This window comes from Hippoglossus hippoglossus, chromosome 7, assembly GCF_009819705.1.
Source record: "Hippoglossus hippoglossus isolate fHipHip1 chromosome 7, fHipHip1.pri, whole genome shotgun sequence".
In the NCBI taxonomy this organism is placed as follows: domain Eukaryota; kingdom Metazoa; phylum Chordata; class Actinopteri; order Pleuronectiformes; family Pleuronectidae; genus Hippoglossus; species Hippoglossus hippoglossus.
In genome coordinates, this window is record NC_047157.1 from 18,577,095 (window position 1) to 18,592,143 (window position 15,049).

Here is a 15,049-nt window from a genome sequence, read left to right on the forward strand (position 1 = left end):
CTCTGCTCTTTCCTGCTATGCGGCTATTTCCATCTTATGCTTCCAAGTAGATTTTAATCGCAAATTAATGTTAAGTACTGCAGAAAACCCTAAAATAAACAAACATAAAATCCTGTGAGAAATGAGTGGGAGAATTTGAGAATTTAATAAGTAATGTTTTGCTTATTGACCATACAAGAGCGATAATCTACCTGTGAAGAGTTAACTGAAGGTTTCTTAAAACTAACAGCTACCAACTGTCATCTGACTTTGCATAGGTAGGAAGCTGACTCTAAATCCCCTCTCCTCGTGTCTGTGTTCGTATCAGGCCACTGTAGCCGAGAAGCTGAGTCATGGCTGCCCCTACTGTGAGGCAGTGTTCGCCTCAAAGGTCCGCCTGCAGAAGCACAAGCTGTGGAACCACCCTGACAGGGTTACTATGGAGCCCAAGGATGAGCAGCATAAACTTCAAAAGGCTCCTGTCAAGTCTAACACCAAGAAAAGGTGACTGGGCTTTAGAGTTCAAATTCCCACCCACACTGACCCACATAATGGTGTTAGAAAGGTCCTCATGCTGACTGCCCAAAACTGTCCTCCCTCGGTCTGTGAATCCAGGCCCATGGAGAACAGCCCACCCTCTCCTGTGTTCTTCAAAGTGAAAAAGACCCACGAGGTGTCCGCGCCCTCTCAGAACGGGGAGCTGGCCCACCAGAGGAGTGAGAGGAAACAGCACAGCCACGGCCAGCCTTCACAGCAGATTCACCAGTCCCAGCCAGTCTTTCCTCAGTCCCAGGAGTCGCAGTCCCAGAGCACATCGTCTGATGCAGGGGGCAGTGAGAGTGATGGGGGAAGTCTTCCCCCTTCTTACCTAGATGAGGACCCAGAGCGAATGAAGCACAGTAAGATTACAGCATATCTCTTGTCATAGACTCCATATTCTCATCACTCTTGCACAATACGTGTTTGACCATTCCTTGCTCTGTTTTTCTCTTGAGCCAGGACGGAAGCAGAAAACTCCCAAGAAATTCACTGGAGAGCAGCCTTCTATATCTGGAACATTTGGATTGAAAGGTAAAAACGGTAAAATGTTTCTCACGTAACCGTTCAAAAAAAAAGTTTAAATCATTTAATATTCATGCTGACTTTCCGATAATAGTCATATAAATGTATAAGGTAATCTCATGTTGGCCTGTCCGAAGTGAGCTCTCTGCGTTAATAAACTTTGAAAGTGTTTCGTTAGTCCAGTTTAACCTATAGAAGCCACTGAATGCTGGTGTAACATGTTCTGCTGTCACAGAGGAAATTGATTTATTGATCTCGAGTGCAGCACATTTGCATGTGTACCCCCAATGACAGGCACACGGAGAGGGTTGGTAAAGACAGTGACAAGGCCAGTAAAATATTTATAATGGTAAACTTGAGTTTCCACTGGCCAACTGATGCGGGGACCAATCAGGATTTGTCCCAGTATTCCCTACAGCCAGTCTAACCATGAACCAGGGAGAAAAACTGTCTCAAATGATGCATTCAAAGACAGTCTGAAAAAATACATCAAAGAGTCTAAGCCCTCCAGAAACCTGTAGGGAAACCCTGTTAATAAGTGAATAAAAGAAATTGTGGAGAATAGATAGTGCTGTGTTGGCTGATCCATCATTGATTGCTCACAAAAACAGCAGGCCTCAGGATCTCTGTGCTTATATACTGAATAATAGAAACCTTGGGAGTACAAATGTGCCATTGCTAGAAGATAGGGATGAGGACTGTGGAGGCATGTTTTGCCATATCATGCCATTGGCTATGTGAGTATAACTACTGATTAATGGTGCGGATCTTTTACAAGAGATAATGTGGCAACTGCAGAGATGTTTCATAGGCAACTAAATGAATCAAGCTCACATCTCATTTACACAGTTTTAAATGTATAGTGACTCATAAAGTGTAAACTCTTTATCAGCATTTATCAAACATACCGTCCCCATCACTGTTCTCTCATTTGCTCTTTTAGTCTGCTTGTCATTGTTCTGGTGACTCATTAACAATCTCTCTCTTTCTCTTTCTCTCTCTCTCTCTCTCTCTCTCTCTCTCTCTCTCTCTCTCTCTCTCTCTCTCTCTCTCTCTCTCTCTCCATCTCTCTCTCTCTTTCTTTCTCACAGCTTTTTTATATTCAGTATCAACTTTCTCTTTTTTAGAATTTCTCTTGTTCAGCATTGTCCTCCGACCGTCGTTCTCTACTTACGTATCTCATTTTACCTTGAATACTTTCATTGGGAGTATTAATTGCTGCACTGTGTGTGTGTGTGTGTGTGTGTGTGTGTGTGTGTGTGTGTGTGTGTGTGTGTGTGTGTGTGTGTGTGTGTGTGTGTGTGTGTGTGTGCGCGCGCTTGTGTGTCAGGTATGACTAAGGTGGAGGAAAAGCTAAAAGCAGGTCGTGCAAAGAGACCAGAGGGGAGTGGGTTCAGTGAGGAGCCGCAGAAAAGACCCACTTCAAGTCAGTCCTCCAAGAAAGACCCGGCAACAACAAGCTCTGGTGAGTTTCTATGTCAATTTTATAAGGGATACAATTTGTTGATAGAAATATATAATTTAATCAAAAGCCTAGATTTTTACTCATTAGAAAGTTATCTTTTCCAAATCCACCACTGATGTCATGCCACCGTCCAAGAACTTTTCTCAAGCCTCAATTTCACAAGTAAAATTGTTATAGGAATACAACTAATGATTAATTTCAGTAGAGCTTAATGTCTCAATTGTGTCTTCATTATATGTTAATTTGTTCAATTAATCAGTTGTGTTATAACCAAAAAGTTATCAAATTACAAAGATCTTCAAAATCTATTTTCTTCCATTCAATCATTTTATCAATCAATCAATCAATCATTTCTGAAGACTAGTTTCAAACTGTAAACTGATAAAGCATTTGGTGCTGTGGAAATAATTTGGTCAATAACAAAAAATTATTTAAGTTTGTTGCCTTGCCATAAGTTCTGATGGGCCAAGGGACACAATGTCTGTGATGACATTTTATGTTATGCCCATAGTGATCTAACACCAGTAACACTTGATTGGCTAATTGACAGAATGCTTTTATCCTGTTTCTAAGGTGCTGTTCCTGACACCCAGTGGCAGCGAGCAATCTCAGAGCGAGGTGAAGTGGTCTGTCCCACCTGCTCCATCGTCACCAGGAAAACAATCCACGGCCTCAAGAAACACATGGAGATTTGCCAGAAGGTCAGTGTGTGACACAGCCATTCATCAGACTGCAGCGGGGTGGGTGTGCTGTCACAGCTCTGAAACCTATATAGGGTTTTCTTGTGACTTTCTCAGATATTTGCATCAATGGAAGCTGCTTCTGGAGGAGTCTGCCTGGTGAAAACTTATTGAATAGGACATTAATGTTCTTAATGTTATAACATCATGTACGTCAGCAGGAAAGACGTCTTATGCTTTTAACATTTTCCCCTTTCCTCTTGTGTGTTATATACATTTTTTGTGTATTTAAAGTTCTGTAATGTTAAAAAGCCCAAAGTATGTGGTAAAGTGAGCTCCTCTCCCACCACAGAAAACACTGCTCCCGAAGCTGCTGAAACATATCGTTAATAGCCCAGTATTTACAGGTTATCCTGATGTCATATGACATCATGATGCCCCACATTTGCATAATGCATGCCTAGCAGCTAGTCTGGCCCGCCCCCTTACAAAGCCAGGTACAGCGAGAGTGGAGGCCGACATTAACATTCATGCGCTGGAAGTGGTTGACCAATCACAACGTGATATGTTTACTGAAGATTAGAGCACGTAAACCTTATCAAGTAAGAACCAAAACAAAAATTGTCACCTGAATATGGGCATAATATGTCTCTTTTAAAACGGTGCTGTCCTTGTATGATTCTGTGTAACATCTAACACTGCAATACACATGATGTGATGTACAGGAGCCTCATGAAACTGTCTCAAAAAACAGTTTACATATTGACAAATTGTTTCCATTCTATAATTATTGGGGTTTTTTTCTCAGTGTGAAATGTGTCGCCACATTGGATTATAACTCTGACGGCAGTGTTATTAGATAGCTCTCCCTGAGGTGCCCATTGTGCAGAGTCTTGGGAGCCTTTACTGTAAAGATATTGATTGGAGGGCTGAAGAAATAACATCAGGCATTATCTCAGTTCCGTAATCTCAGCCATGTAATATCCTTCACTCATCTGCACTGATATGAAAGCTAATATCAGTTGGAATGGATCAGTGGAGGGCACTGTACTCTTCTGTGGTTTGTTTACATTGCACTCAATTGTGGTCAATAGTAATAATAAAGGACGTTGGGGTGACACATGGAAAAAGTTAAAACGTCTGCGCTACATTGAGCTCATCTTGAGGACGAGTCAGCGTGTCGAGTGGTGCAGTCGCCTCTGGGCCCTCAGAGAGAAGTGTTCCTACAGCCATTTTAATGGCTCTGTCACCCAGTGGCCCGTGTGTCATTAAAGTGACAGCCTGCCATTAAGTAATGACAGAATCACCACATTACCACTGGGTCACTCACCATCAAAACACCTCTGTCTCCAAATCAATACTGAGGCGAGGAGGGAAGTCTACGGAAAGGAACACTGCGCTTATCATTGGCTTTATCTGGTTCCCAAAGTTTCTCGATCATGTCCTTTGTCCTTTATTTTGACCAGAATTGTGCACTAATAAAAAAACTCTATTAGGTTACAGATGAAATGTTGTTAAATTGATGGATCCAATAAAGCCAGCAAGAGTGGGCTACTTGTTTGTTTCCTTTCCTAGAAATGTTATGTGATCCTCTGTTTGGCCTTCATCCTCTGCAGCTCCAGGACGCCCTGAAGTGCCAACAGTGCCAGAAACAGTTCAGATCCAAGGCCGGCCTCAACTACCACACCATGGCTGAACACAGCACCAAGGTACCCCCTCTGATCCTGTGGGACCTGAAGCCAGTGTCAAAAATTCAAATACTTAGCTTTAAAGTAGGTTGACAGTGTGACTAGTAATCTGCCCAGTAATCCATAACTCAGTTGTTCAGTATCCAGACGGGGAGCAAATGTTTCACCACTGTCCCACTGACCCACTGATCAGGGGTCGTTAGTTTTTAGTTACCACACCAGAGCACTTCACCTATTCAGGGGTTGGTCAAACTTGCACTTGTGACTATTTTAGAAATCCACCATATCTAATGCTGGTGTCAGATTGCACTGGGCTTGTTTAGTGCTGTCCTAGATATCGTCCCATATAGATTCACCTACAGAGTCAAAACCCCATTCATTTCCCATGAACCACCACTTCATTGTGTCTGTTTTATATTCACTGTCAGCTGCTGAGCCCTTCTCTAAAAAAAATTTGATCTCGGGGTCTGTGAACGATGATACATTTGAACTGGTGATTGGTATTCTTGTCCTGAAAGTGCTCACATTTCTTTCTTCAGCTGTCTTAACTCTGACAGCAGAGAGCTTCATTAAGATATTATCATGACACTCCTGCATTAGAGCAATGGCACTGCTATGAAGTTTGCTGAATAATTCAACGCTGCCTGTTTCAAAAAAGTATCATGAAAGATTAATGCATGAACGTGCAGAAAACCTTGTGACGTGCTGCAAGTGCCTTTGTGTTTTTATGTGAGCACATTTTCCTTTAGTATTCATGGTATATGTTCACATGAATGTATACAGTCCGAGTGCGTGAGTGTTTTGGGTGTGTGTTGTTTGCCAGTTTGACAGAGATAATAGATGACTGTGCCATCTGTGCCGGGCCCAGCTAAAGGGTTTGATACTGCCATTTGTCTTCAGTGTGGACCTGTTGTGTCCTGACCTTATTAGCCCCATCCCAGTGCAGCAGGGAAAAAGACAGCACTGTGTGTGTGTGTTTGTGTGTGTGTGTGTGTGTGTGTGTGTGTGTGTGTGTGTGTGTGTGTGTGTGTGTGTGTGTGTGTGTGTGTGTGTGTGTGTGTGTGTGTGTGTGTGTGTGTGTGTGTGTGTGTGTGTGTGTGTGTGTGTTAAAATAAGATGATCAGATTCCCAGATTTTTTTTTTAAACTTTATTTTGCATTAAGAAGAGTGTTGCTGTGCTACCTTGTCCGTGTATATTTTAACTGTATTTGTCATACTATGTATTGTAGTTTGTTTGTGGTCATGTTTTGTTGTTTTGCTGACACAGTTTTTTTAATTCAAATATGTAAAAAAATACTTTTATTGTGTCTTTAAGTGGACAACATTTTTTTCTTGGTATAGAGGCTCATGTTATTTGTCTTGTTTGTGCCCATGGTCACAAAAGGACATATTAACAGAGTTGCTGTCTACACAGCAGTGATAGTGTTGTGTTACAGTCAGTGAGGAAAGTACCTATATTTTTGCGTAGAAGTGTGTTCATATATGAGACTAATTCATTTAACTCTTTTTATTCTACTGCCACTGTGTTTTTGTCTGTGTTAATGTTGCTCGTTGTGTTACCATTTGTGTTGAATCATTCCTCTGTGAAGCAGATTCTACTTCAGCCTGGTATGTGAAGTGAAGTCTGATTTGATTTTATATGATTTAATTTGGCGTATGCCCTGACCCCGCGTCTAGTGTTTTGTCAGGGCACATGGTCACATGGACTAGCCCCAGTGCAGTGTGGAAAAACACAGTGTGCTGACAGAAGGACAGGGGTCACCCGCTGATTTTGACCTTGATGTCGCTGCTGCGATTGTGATCCCGCCATCTCTTCTGTCAGAGGCGTGTTCAGTCTTTGAGTGGGAGAGGCATTAATGCATGCTGATGTTGTCCCATGGTTTACTCCACTGCCAGTGTAAATGAAAGGCTGAGCTTGTGTCTGTTTTCTTGCCGGCAGGCTTGAGCGTGATTTACTTGAATTAGTGAAGGACTGGTGGTATCTCATCTCCTCTTTTAACTTTACAGAAAGCTAGGGTTGTGTCATCCTACTTCTTTCTCTGTGTGTTCACACATGAGAAAACACATGAAGTTCACTCCTCTGGGATTCCTAAGTCCAGACTCTCTCTCCAGTCCCCTGCACTTCTCGTCTTCCCTCTCCCTGGCAGCCCCGCCATCTGTTGTTCTGGTCTTGGCTGGGTTTTGGCACCAGCCTGCACTCGAGTAAAAACATGAGTTTGACAGTTGTCATAAACATGCCTTGAGAAAAAGCCTCACCATGAAACCATTTAATGATCCTGGCACAGTGAGAACGCAGAAGATGGAAAACACATTTCCATCACCATTTCAACCAAGTTATTAGGCAGAGGGCGATGTTGTGGTGGGTAATACATATGCACCGTTGTGTTTGTTGCCCCTCAGCCCTCAAGGAGCGAAGGCCAGACGGGCGACGAGCATGAGGAGAGAGAAAGGCTGCGCCGAGTTCTCAAACAGATGGGACGAATCAAGTGTCCTAGTGAGGTATGCACTCTTTCTTTCTTTCTGACCCTTTCTATTTTTTTTCCTCTATTTTTTTTTCTTCACTTTTACTTTTCTTTGTCCTTTATTCCATTTGTCCAACTTTCCTGTCTTTCAAGCCACATTTTCCTCTCTCTGCAAATGCCAGTTTCGATTTCGTTCCTCCCTTTTCCTCAGGCTCCTTTTTTTTTGTGTCCGCCTCCTTTAGCACTCTCCCTCCTTTTTCCTTTATGCCTTGTTCTTGACACGTTGCCCAAAACCACATCAACACTCTGCTTCCCATTACTCACACTGGAGTGCAAAAGGCAGAGAGAGGAGGAGAGAGAGCTGCGAAAAATAGACTCAGCTTCAGTGACGTCTTCACTCAGAAAAATGAGCAGTTTACTCCTGTTTTCTCTGTTTTTTTAAGCGGAACCACATAATAATCACCAAGTGCTCTAATATTGTTCCATTAAACCTACACTTTGCCTCACTTACCCACTTTCCAACTTAATGTTTGTTTTAATTCTGTCCCTTTTTTGTCACTGGCCTCACACAATCACACACACATCATGTGTACAAACACGCACACACATTTACAGGGCTGCTCAGCCCACTTTTCCAGTCTGATGGGCTACCAGTACCACCAGAAGCGTTGTGGAGGAGAGTTGTCTGATGATGAGAAGCCTGTGTTTCTGTGCCAGCACTGTGGAAAGACCTACCGCTCCAAGGCTGGCAGAGACTACCATGTGCGTACTGAACACCCCCCGACCATCACCACCATGACAGCCACCACTAACAACTACAACAAGGACAATATAACTGACACCAACAACAACACCGGCAAAGAGAGGGTAAGAAAACAGTCACTGTACTTTATTTAGGAGACAGCTGTTTTTCACTGTTTTGTTTATTGATGTATTTTTCTATATTTTGCCAAATAAGTAGTAGCCTATAAGTAGCCGCAGTTTCTCCACTTTTTTTACGCAGAGGGGCGTCCCACCGCTCCACCAGGTGGTCCCTGAGGAGACTCCATCAGGAGGCAAGAAGCAGCAGAGCCAGTCTGAGAAGACGGACTGGCAGGAGAAGGCACCTTCCGCCTGCCACCCTAAGGAGAAGCAAAGGGACGCCAGGCAGAAGGACAGGGAAAAAGAAAAGGGGAGGGAGCGGGACAATGAAAGAGCAGTGGAGGACTTTGAACGGACACCCAGTGGCAGAGTGAGGCGCCGGTCTGCTCAGGTGGCAGTGTTCCACCTGCAGGAGATAGCAGAGGATGAGCTGGCCAAAGACTGGGGCACTAAGCGGCGCATCAAGGACGACCTGGTACCTGACAGCAAGAGGGTGAGTACATAAAGTGGATTAGTATTCAGTGTACAAAGAAGGAAGGAAGGGCTGCAGTGGATTTAACTCTCTAGAAGTACAAACAACAAGATCCCAGAAGTCTTGCTGAATGTTGAGAAATGCAGAGAATCATGACAAAAAACTAAAAAGGTATTCATCTTCAAGTTAAGTTATATTATTATTTGATTCTTGAGCATACTGGCAGACACACAGACCAACGTGTAGGTCTTCATCTTCATCAGGGTCTGACAAACACATAATCGGTTCAAATTACATCCCAGCTGAGGATGACAACAGCTGTGGCCTAGTAAATACACCATAGCAATAAATCTCAAGCACTGGCCCCCTACATGCCAAAATGTACAATAATGAGAGATGCATACTCGGCTCACACACAGAACCAGGAACAGAGATACCTGTACATCTGCATTTTGCACTGCAAGAAGATATCTCCATGAAAATATAAAAAACGTACAACAAAAAAGATTACACAGTAACATGCGTCAAAACCGACCTTTCCATGAAAATATAAAGGTGAAACCAGGAGATAAACACGTCCCCCAGACCCCCCAGACTCCTCTAAACTCACACTAAATGGTGAATCTATCAGGAATAATGATACACATGTTTTTCTTTTGTATAGTTAAACTACACGCGGCCTGGTCTCCCCAATTTCAGCCCAGAGCTACTAGAGACCTGGAAGAACCAAGTCAAGGAGAAGGGCTTCATCTGCTGTACCAATGAAGTAAGAACATAAACTGGCTTAACGTGTCACCATATACAGAACATTTCCATAACAACAAAATATTGAATTGGATGGGACGAGTTTGTTTATATAATTAAAAAACCATGAGAGTGAAATTTATAGATGTCAAGATGTTATTTGTTTGTTCACTCTTGATTTCTGTTTTGTCTCAGAACTGTGAAGCTGTGTATTCCAGTGTGTCGGGACTTAAAGCTCACCTTGCCAACTGCAGCCAGGTACAAACACCCACCTGGACCTAAGACACTGGCCTGATCACATTTGTCTCTGTAGATACTAAAGTAAAAAATAGTAAAACACAAACACAGAAAGTAAGTTTGACGGATTTGGAGGTAAAATGAAAGTTAATGCGGTATAAGAGTTGGAACATGTGTATCATATAAAAAACCTTATTTAGAAGACTCTCAAAAAACATAAACGGATTTGAAAACAAAAAAATGTCAATAAATAGCTGCTAATGTAAAGAGAATATGTTAATTCTATCAATACAGAATAGCAATGCAACATAAAGAGTGTGTGGAAAATTGAGTCTACTTTGGTGCATATATTAATTTTTAACTTCTGGTTAAACGATAACTGGTGTTGGTTGATACCTAATCTGGTGTGTAACAGGTGACATGCTGTGGTGTTAATGTTAACGACTGCTGTGTGTGTGTGTGTGTGTGTGTGTGTGTGTGTGTGTGTGTGTGTGTGTGTGTGTGTGTGTGTGTGTGTGTGTGTGTGTGTGTGTGTGTGTGTGTGTGTGTGTGTGTGTGTGTGTGTGTGTTGCAGGGTGGAGGAGAACTGGGGAAGTACATGTGTCTGATCTGTCAGAAGGAGTTTAGTTCAGAGAGCGGTGTGAAGTACCACATCAGCAAGACACACTCACAGGTGGGTCAGTCTCAGTCTAAATTTCACAGATAGCCTTATAACAAACAGCCGTGTCATTTAGTATCACGTCTACAGGCAGTATTTCCATTTCCGTTCATACACAGTAAAACTATCCAGTAAGATGAGATGGATATTTCTCATACTTTCCTATGTTGTGGTAATCAGCAACTTCCTGCACCAAACCTCTACAGGACTTGTTGCAATACTAATTATCTGCTCGAATACAGTATATGTATTTCTCGTTCAATATACTGATTTTCTTCCCATAAAAATAAGTAGAGGGGCGCTCGGAGATGACATACCTCCGCCAAAGTTGATTGGCCACATTATCGCTATATTGCGTGGAATCAGAATGGGAAAAATACTCAAAGATCTGCCTGTTTATCTAAATCTGCTCCAAAATGTAATGGGTTCTCCCTCTAGTCACTCCCCACCTCTCCACAACATTTCATGGAAATCAGTCCAGTACATTTATATTTATAGTACTCTATTCGTACATGGAGGTTTACCCCACTAATTACAGCTGTATATGGTCATATCCTGCTTGAGATAATCACTAAATCACTTTTTTGCGCTTCAGAACTGGTTTCGTACTGCAGCCACTGAAGTGGTCTCCAGTAGCAAGAGTAAAGCACCGGAGGATAACGGGATCAAACCTGAGGTGAGGAACTGTGCCACCACTGGTAAGAAGAGGGGCCGCAAGCCCAAAGAGCGCCCCTCTGTGATCGCACCTCTTGAAACAAACACTGAAGCACCTGCCGCCACTCAAAATTCAACCCTTGCCGTGACTCCTACCTTGGGCCCAACACAATCTCCGACCTTGATCCCCGACCCAACGGACAATGCTAATTCAGGCCAAAACAGACAGCCCGTCCCCTCGGCCACCAGGCGAAGCAAACCCAAGAGGCTGTCGTTATCAGAGTAGCTCTGCTTTCGTCGACCCAGGAGACAGAGAGGAAGCTCACTGTAAATGTTATGGCAAGGACTTGGCACTGAGAAGAAAGTTAAAACAGCCATTAAGAAGTAAAACACAATCCCCAGAGTTTTATGTGTCTATTGTTAAAAACAATACTCATGTAACAGTAGTGTTTTATTTCTCCATTCCACTTTTATCTCGTTTTCAAGGCACACATTTCAGTATCTGTACTCACAGCAGGGGGGCGACAGTCGTAATGAAAGATTAAATCCTGGGTAGATTTTCTAAACAGAGGTAGTACTCCAAACAAATGGAGAGTAAATCTCTACAAGAGATTCATTAATGTTTGAGAGGTTTTTAAAAAAGATATTCTATTAGCATGGTGAAGTCATTTAATGATAGCTACTGTTTTCACATTTTTTCACAGATATACTGTACTGTGTACATAAATAATATCTATATCTATATATCTATATACTCAAAGCAATGATGCCATCTATTATTTTTCGAGCCTGACACGTCCAATTGGATCATGAGCAGTCAGGAGTTTTTGCAGTGTGTGTTGTAGTGCAATGTCGTTTTGAACTTGATTCTTTAATTTCTTCCTGGTTTTACTTTGTTCATTTTTTTTTACTTTTGATGTCTCAAGTAAGCAATTGTCATATAAGCTAAAATGTTGGTCAGTTGTAAATCCTGTTCTACTCCATTTTATCCTACAGTTACGTGAGTGTCACATCAGGGACACTGATTTTATTTCATCTGGATCACATGGCAGTGAAAGGAATCTGCTTTGACAACCATAATTATCGTGTCTTACGCGCTTCTTTTACACTGAGGTTAATAAGCAGAAAGTGATTGTTTGAGATTTACATCTGTAAGCTATGAGTTAGTTACATTAATACTTAATATGGCTTTGTTTAATTGATTTTAAACAAGAAAAACTTGAAGTTTTCTGTCTAAAATAGGACTGGCAATGTTAGACAGAAGGATGAATTTTGTGTGAAGCTTGTTGCACCATTGCAGCACAATCAAATGATGTGACACCATGTTAAAGAAAGCCATGTTTTGGCTCCTGCTTTAGCTTGAATCTCAGAACAGAGGAGAGAATTAAAAATACTATCTTTTATAGAGTTTGAGGAAAAAAATCTTTTATTAAAACGAAAAAAATGCAAATCAAGATTAATACTTATAAAACGGTTTATGAATTAATTCCTGGGTGCTCAAAGTTATTGCCTTGCACTTTAACCCTTCTCACTCCCCTCTTGTATTTTTGCACTCCAGGAGAAATTCAGCTTGGCCTCGCGGCCGTCAGGTACAGGAGCGGGAATATTTTACTCTGATGAAAAATTAAACTAGAGATAATCTAAATTTGTTATTGAGCAGCGTGGTTAGCTCTTTCTATTCATTATGTGTGATCCAACATGACCGTATTATTATGACTCACCACGCAAAGCCATAACTGGTCATGTTTAAGACCGCTCTCGCATTTATTGTTGGTTTATCTTGAGATTCAAGAGAAGTAATCCGATATTATTACATCTGTTCAAATCTAAAAATGTGTGCAATCAGAGAATATTTTCACTTAAATGTGTTTAAAGTACTTGAACCAAAAGTTCTATTAAGAAATTGAGCAAATGAAAACTCCATAAATATTTGATTTATATTTCCGGTGTATGGCCATGAAAAAATGACTTGCTTACTTAAAATAAGTCAGATGATAAATCTATTTTATATTCTCTTGTGTGTATTACGTAGGTAGCAATCTGATAGCTTTGGGGAAAGTTGTGATGTGAGGATATTCTGGTGAGATAATAAGGGTGCTTTACTTGCCATTCTACCTTAAGGACCTGATACAACTCAATTCAAGTCCATTGATCCATCCTCTAAATTTTGCACCAACAAATGTCAATGTCGTCATTGAAATCAAGCACTGATGTCAGCAGAACATTTTCACGTAACATCGGATTTTGAATTTCTCGGTACGTGTCCCGGGTGGTGTCACCCCTGCGCCGTGACCTTTTACATTGCTAAGCAAAGATTCGAGCTGAATTCCTCCATTATTAATCAACTGATGGAGTTTATTCGGATGGGGATGAATATGCATGTGTCTGTCTCTGGTAGTGGGATGGACGTTTAACTTCTATCCAGGTTCAACGGACGGGAAGACGCAAGACAAGCACTGATTGGTCCTATGACCTTTTCAATAGGAGTCGTCCAGAGTGTGTGTGTGTGTGCGTGCGTGCGTGTGTGTGTGCGTGCGTGTGTGTGTGTTTGTGGTAAACAGTTAGCACCTTTGTAATGACTGGATGTCAGAAATGGTAACACTTTGCGTCAAGTGTTACGCCGTGGCACAGAATCAGTTCATCAGCTGCTTGTTACTCATTTCATTAATAACGTCACATTGACTGTGTTTACCTGACAAGCTTTGGTGTTGCAATATGATAGTTTAGCACTGCTTTTAACAGTGGGTATTTTATATTTTATCACACCCTTTACTATCTGTCTTCCTACGATGTGGAAAACATATCTATCCCGCAGTGTGAGCTGACTGCAACATGTTTTAGAGAGTACAGCAATACACCATAATTAGCTGTTTTTGTTGGCTTGCTGATATTTTGATATTGATGTGTCTTTTCAGAAATGTATGGCTTTTTTTTTCACTCCCCTACTTTTGTTTGTTTGCTTTGAAAAATGCTTTTTACATATTATGAAGTCTAAAAAAGAAAAGGTTGAAAAAATTTGTAGACCACAAGGAACATTGTAGGCCTATGTGTCGGCATACACTGTTATTTTATTCATTTTGATGATGCACATAAAATGAGCTTTTTCAGTACACAACGACAAACACATTGAGAGAGAGTCCTTTATTATTATCTATTCAATATGGGACAACAAGGCATATGTATGTGTGTTTGTTTCTGTATTTAGTGCACTTACTATACCATGAAATAGGCTTGAAATAGGAGTGTTGTTGGAGCTTTCTAGTTACCTGGACTGTGTGTGGTGTGACTTTTGTACCTGGGGAAACAGCAGGCTCGAGCGTCTTCCCTTTGTCAGCAATGTTATCTCCAAACCCAAGCTTAATCCTCACAAATCCCCTTCGACAGCCTGAGAATTTTACCCTTTATTTGGCCAACAGTGGTTCATTTTATATGCTACCTACACTTCAAAAGCAGGAAATGGTTTCCGCCTTTGTTGTTGGGGCCATTGTGATGAAACTGTTGAGAGTTTTACGAGATGATGTTGTAGCTCCTAACTGGTTATAATATATAAGTAACAGGTGAAATTAGACTAATGATGTATTAAAGATTTCCATATCTGAAATTAAGCTGTATAGTATCTAACGTGGGAGGCGTCAGTGCCTCCTTTGAGTCTGAACTGTTACAATTTTTCTCCAAAACTTGTTGTATTACCTGTGCATTAGTATCCCTCAACTAATTAATAAAAGTTTGTTGACTAAACTTGTGTCGACTGTGTCAAGTTTGGATATCTGTTATCTTACATCAAATATTATATTGAATGTAATTAGAATTTAATAGACAGGTAAATTATGGAAGTACTTGTCGCAACACATTTAAAGCAGTAAGTGTTAAGTGAGGATGCTTTCAAAAATAATGCTAAGAATATTTTTCTTTTATTAACAATTAACTAATTTAGTGTGACAACTAATTTAACCAACATTCCCTGGTTCACTCGTAAAACTAGAATGGCACTCGGTCAAGCCCATACTTCCGCAAAGGTCAAACAATCCAACACATAAATGTCTTGCTCTTATAGTAGAAATATAAAAGATAAAATAAGTGGTCAGAT

The 15,049-nt window shown here is 41.2% G+C and overlaps 1 protein-coding gene across 6 annotated transcripts in view; it reads left to right on the top strand.

Moving 5' to 3' along the window:
• The window catches only part of znf512b (zinc finger protein 512B), a 29,634-nt gene extending 14,930 nt beyond the window's left edge, over nucleotides 1-14,704 (top strand). For 4 of the 6 annotated variants that reach the window (XM_034589499.1, XM_034589504.1, XM_034589503.1 and 1 more), the window contains 13 exons: nucleotides 308-483; nucleotides 595-878; nucleotides 973-1,050; nucleotides 2,372-2,506; nucleotides 3,080-3,207; nucleotides 4,803-4,895; nucleotides 7,275-7,373; nucleotides 7,952-8,203; nucleotides 8,340-8,690; nucleotides 9,334-9,435; nucleotides 9,609-9,671; nucleotides 10,225-10,323; nucleotides 10,904-14,704. In XM_034589499.1, coding sequence (XP_034445390.1) covers nucleotides 308-483; nucleotides 595-878; nucleotides 973-1,050; nucleotides 2,372-2,506; nucleotides 3,080-3,207; nucleotides 4,803-4,895; nucleotides 7,275-7,373; nucleotides 7,952-8,203; nucleotides 8,340-8,690; nucleotides 9,334-9,435; nucleotides 9,609-9,671; nucleotides 10,225-10,323; nucleotides 10,904-11,248 — 2,205 coding nt within the window. In that variant the 3' untranslated portion in view covers nucleotides 11,249-14,704. The remainder of the gene's footprint in view (nucleotides 1-307; nucleotides 484-594; nucleotides 879-972; nucleotides 1,051-2,371; nucleotides 2,507-3,079; nucleotides 3,208-4,802; nucleotides 4,896-7,274; nucleotides 7,374-7,951; nucleotides 8,204-8,339; nucleotides 8,691-9,333; nucleotides 9,436-9,608; nucleotides 9,672-10,224; nucleotides 10,324-10,903) is intronic. The other 2 variants (XM_034589502.1, XM_034589500.1) reach the window with 2 other exon arrangements.
• The last annotated feature ends 345 nt before the right edge of the window (nucleotides 14,705-15,049 follow it).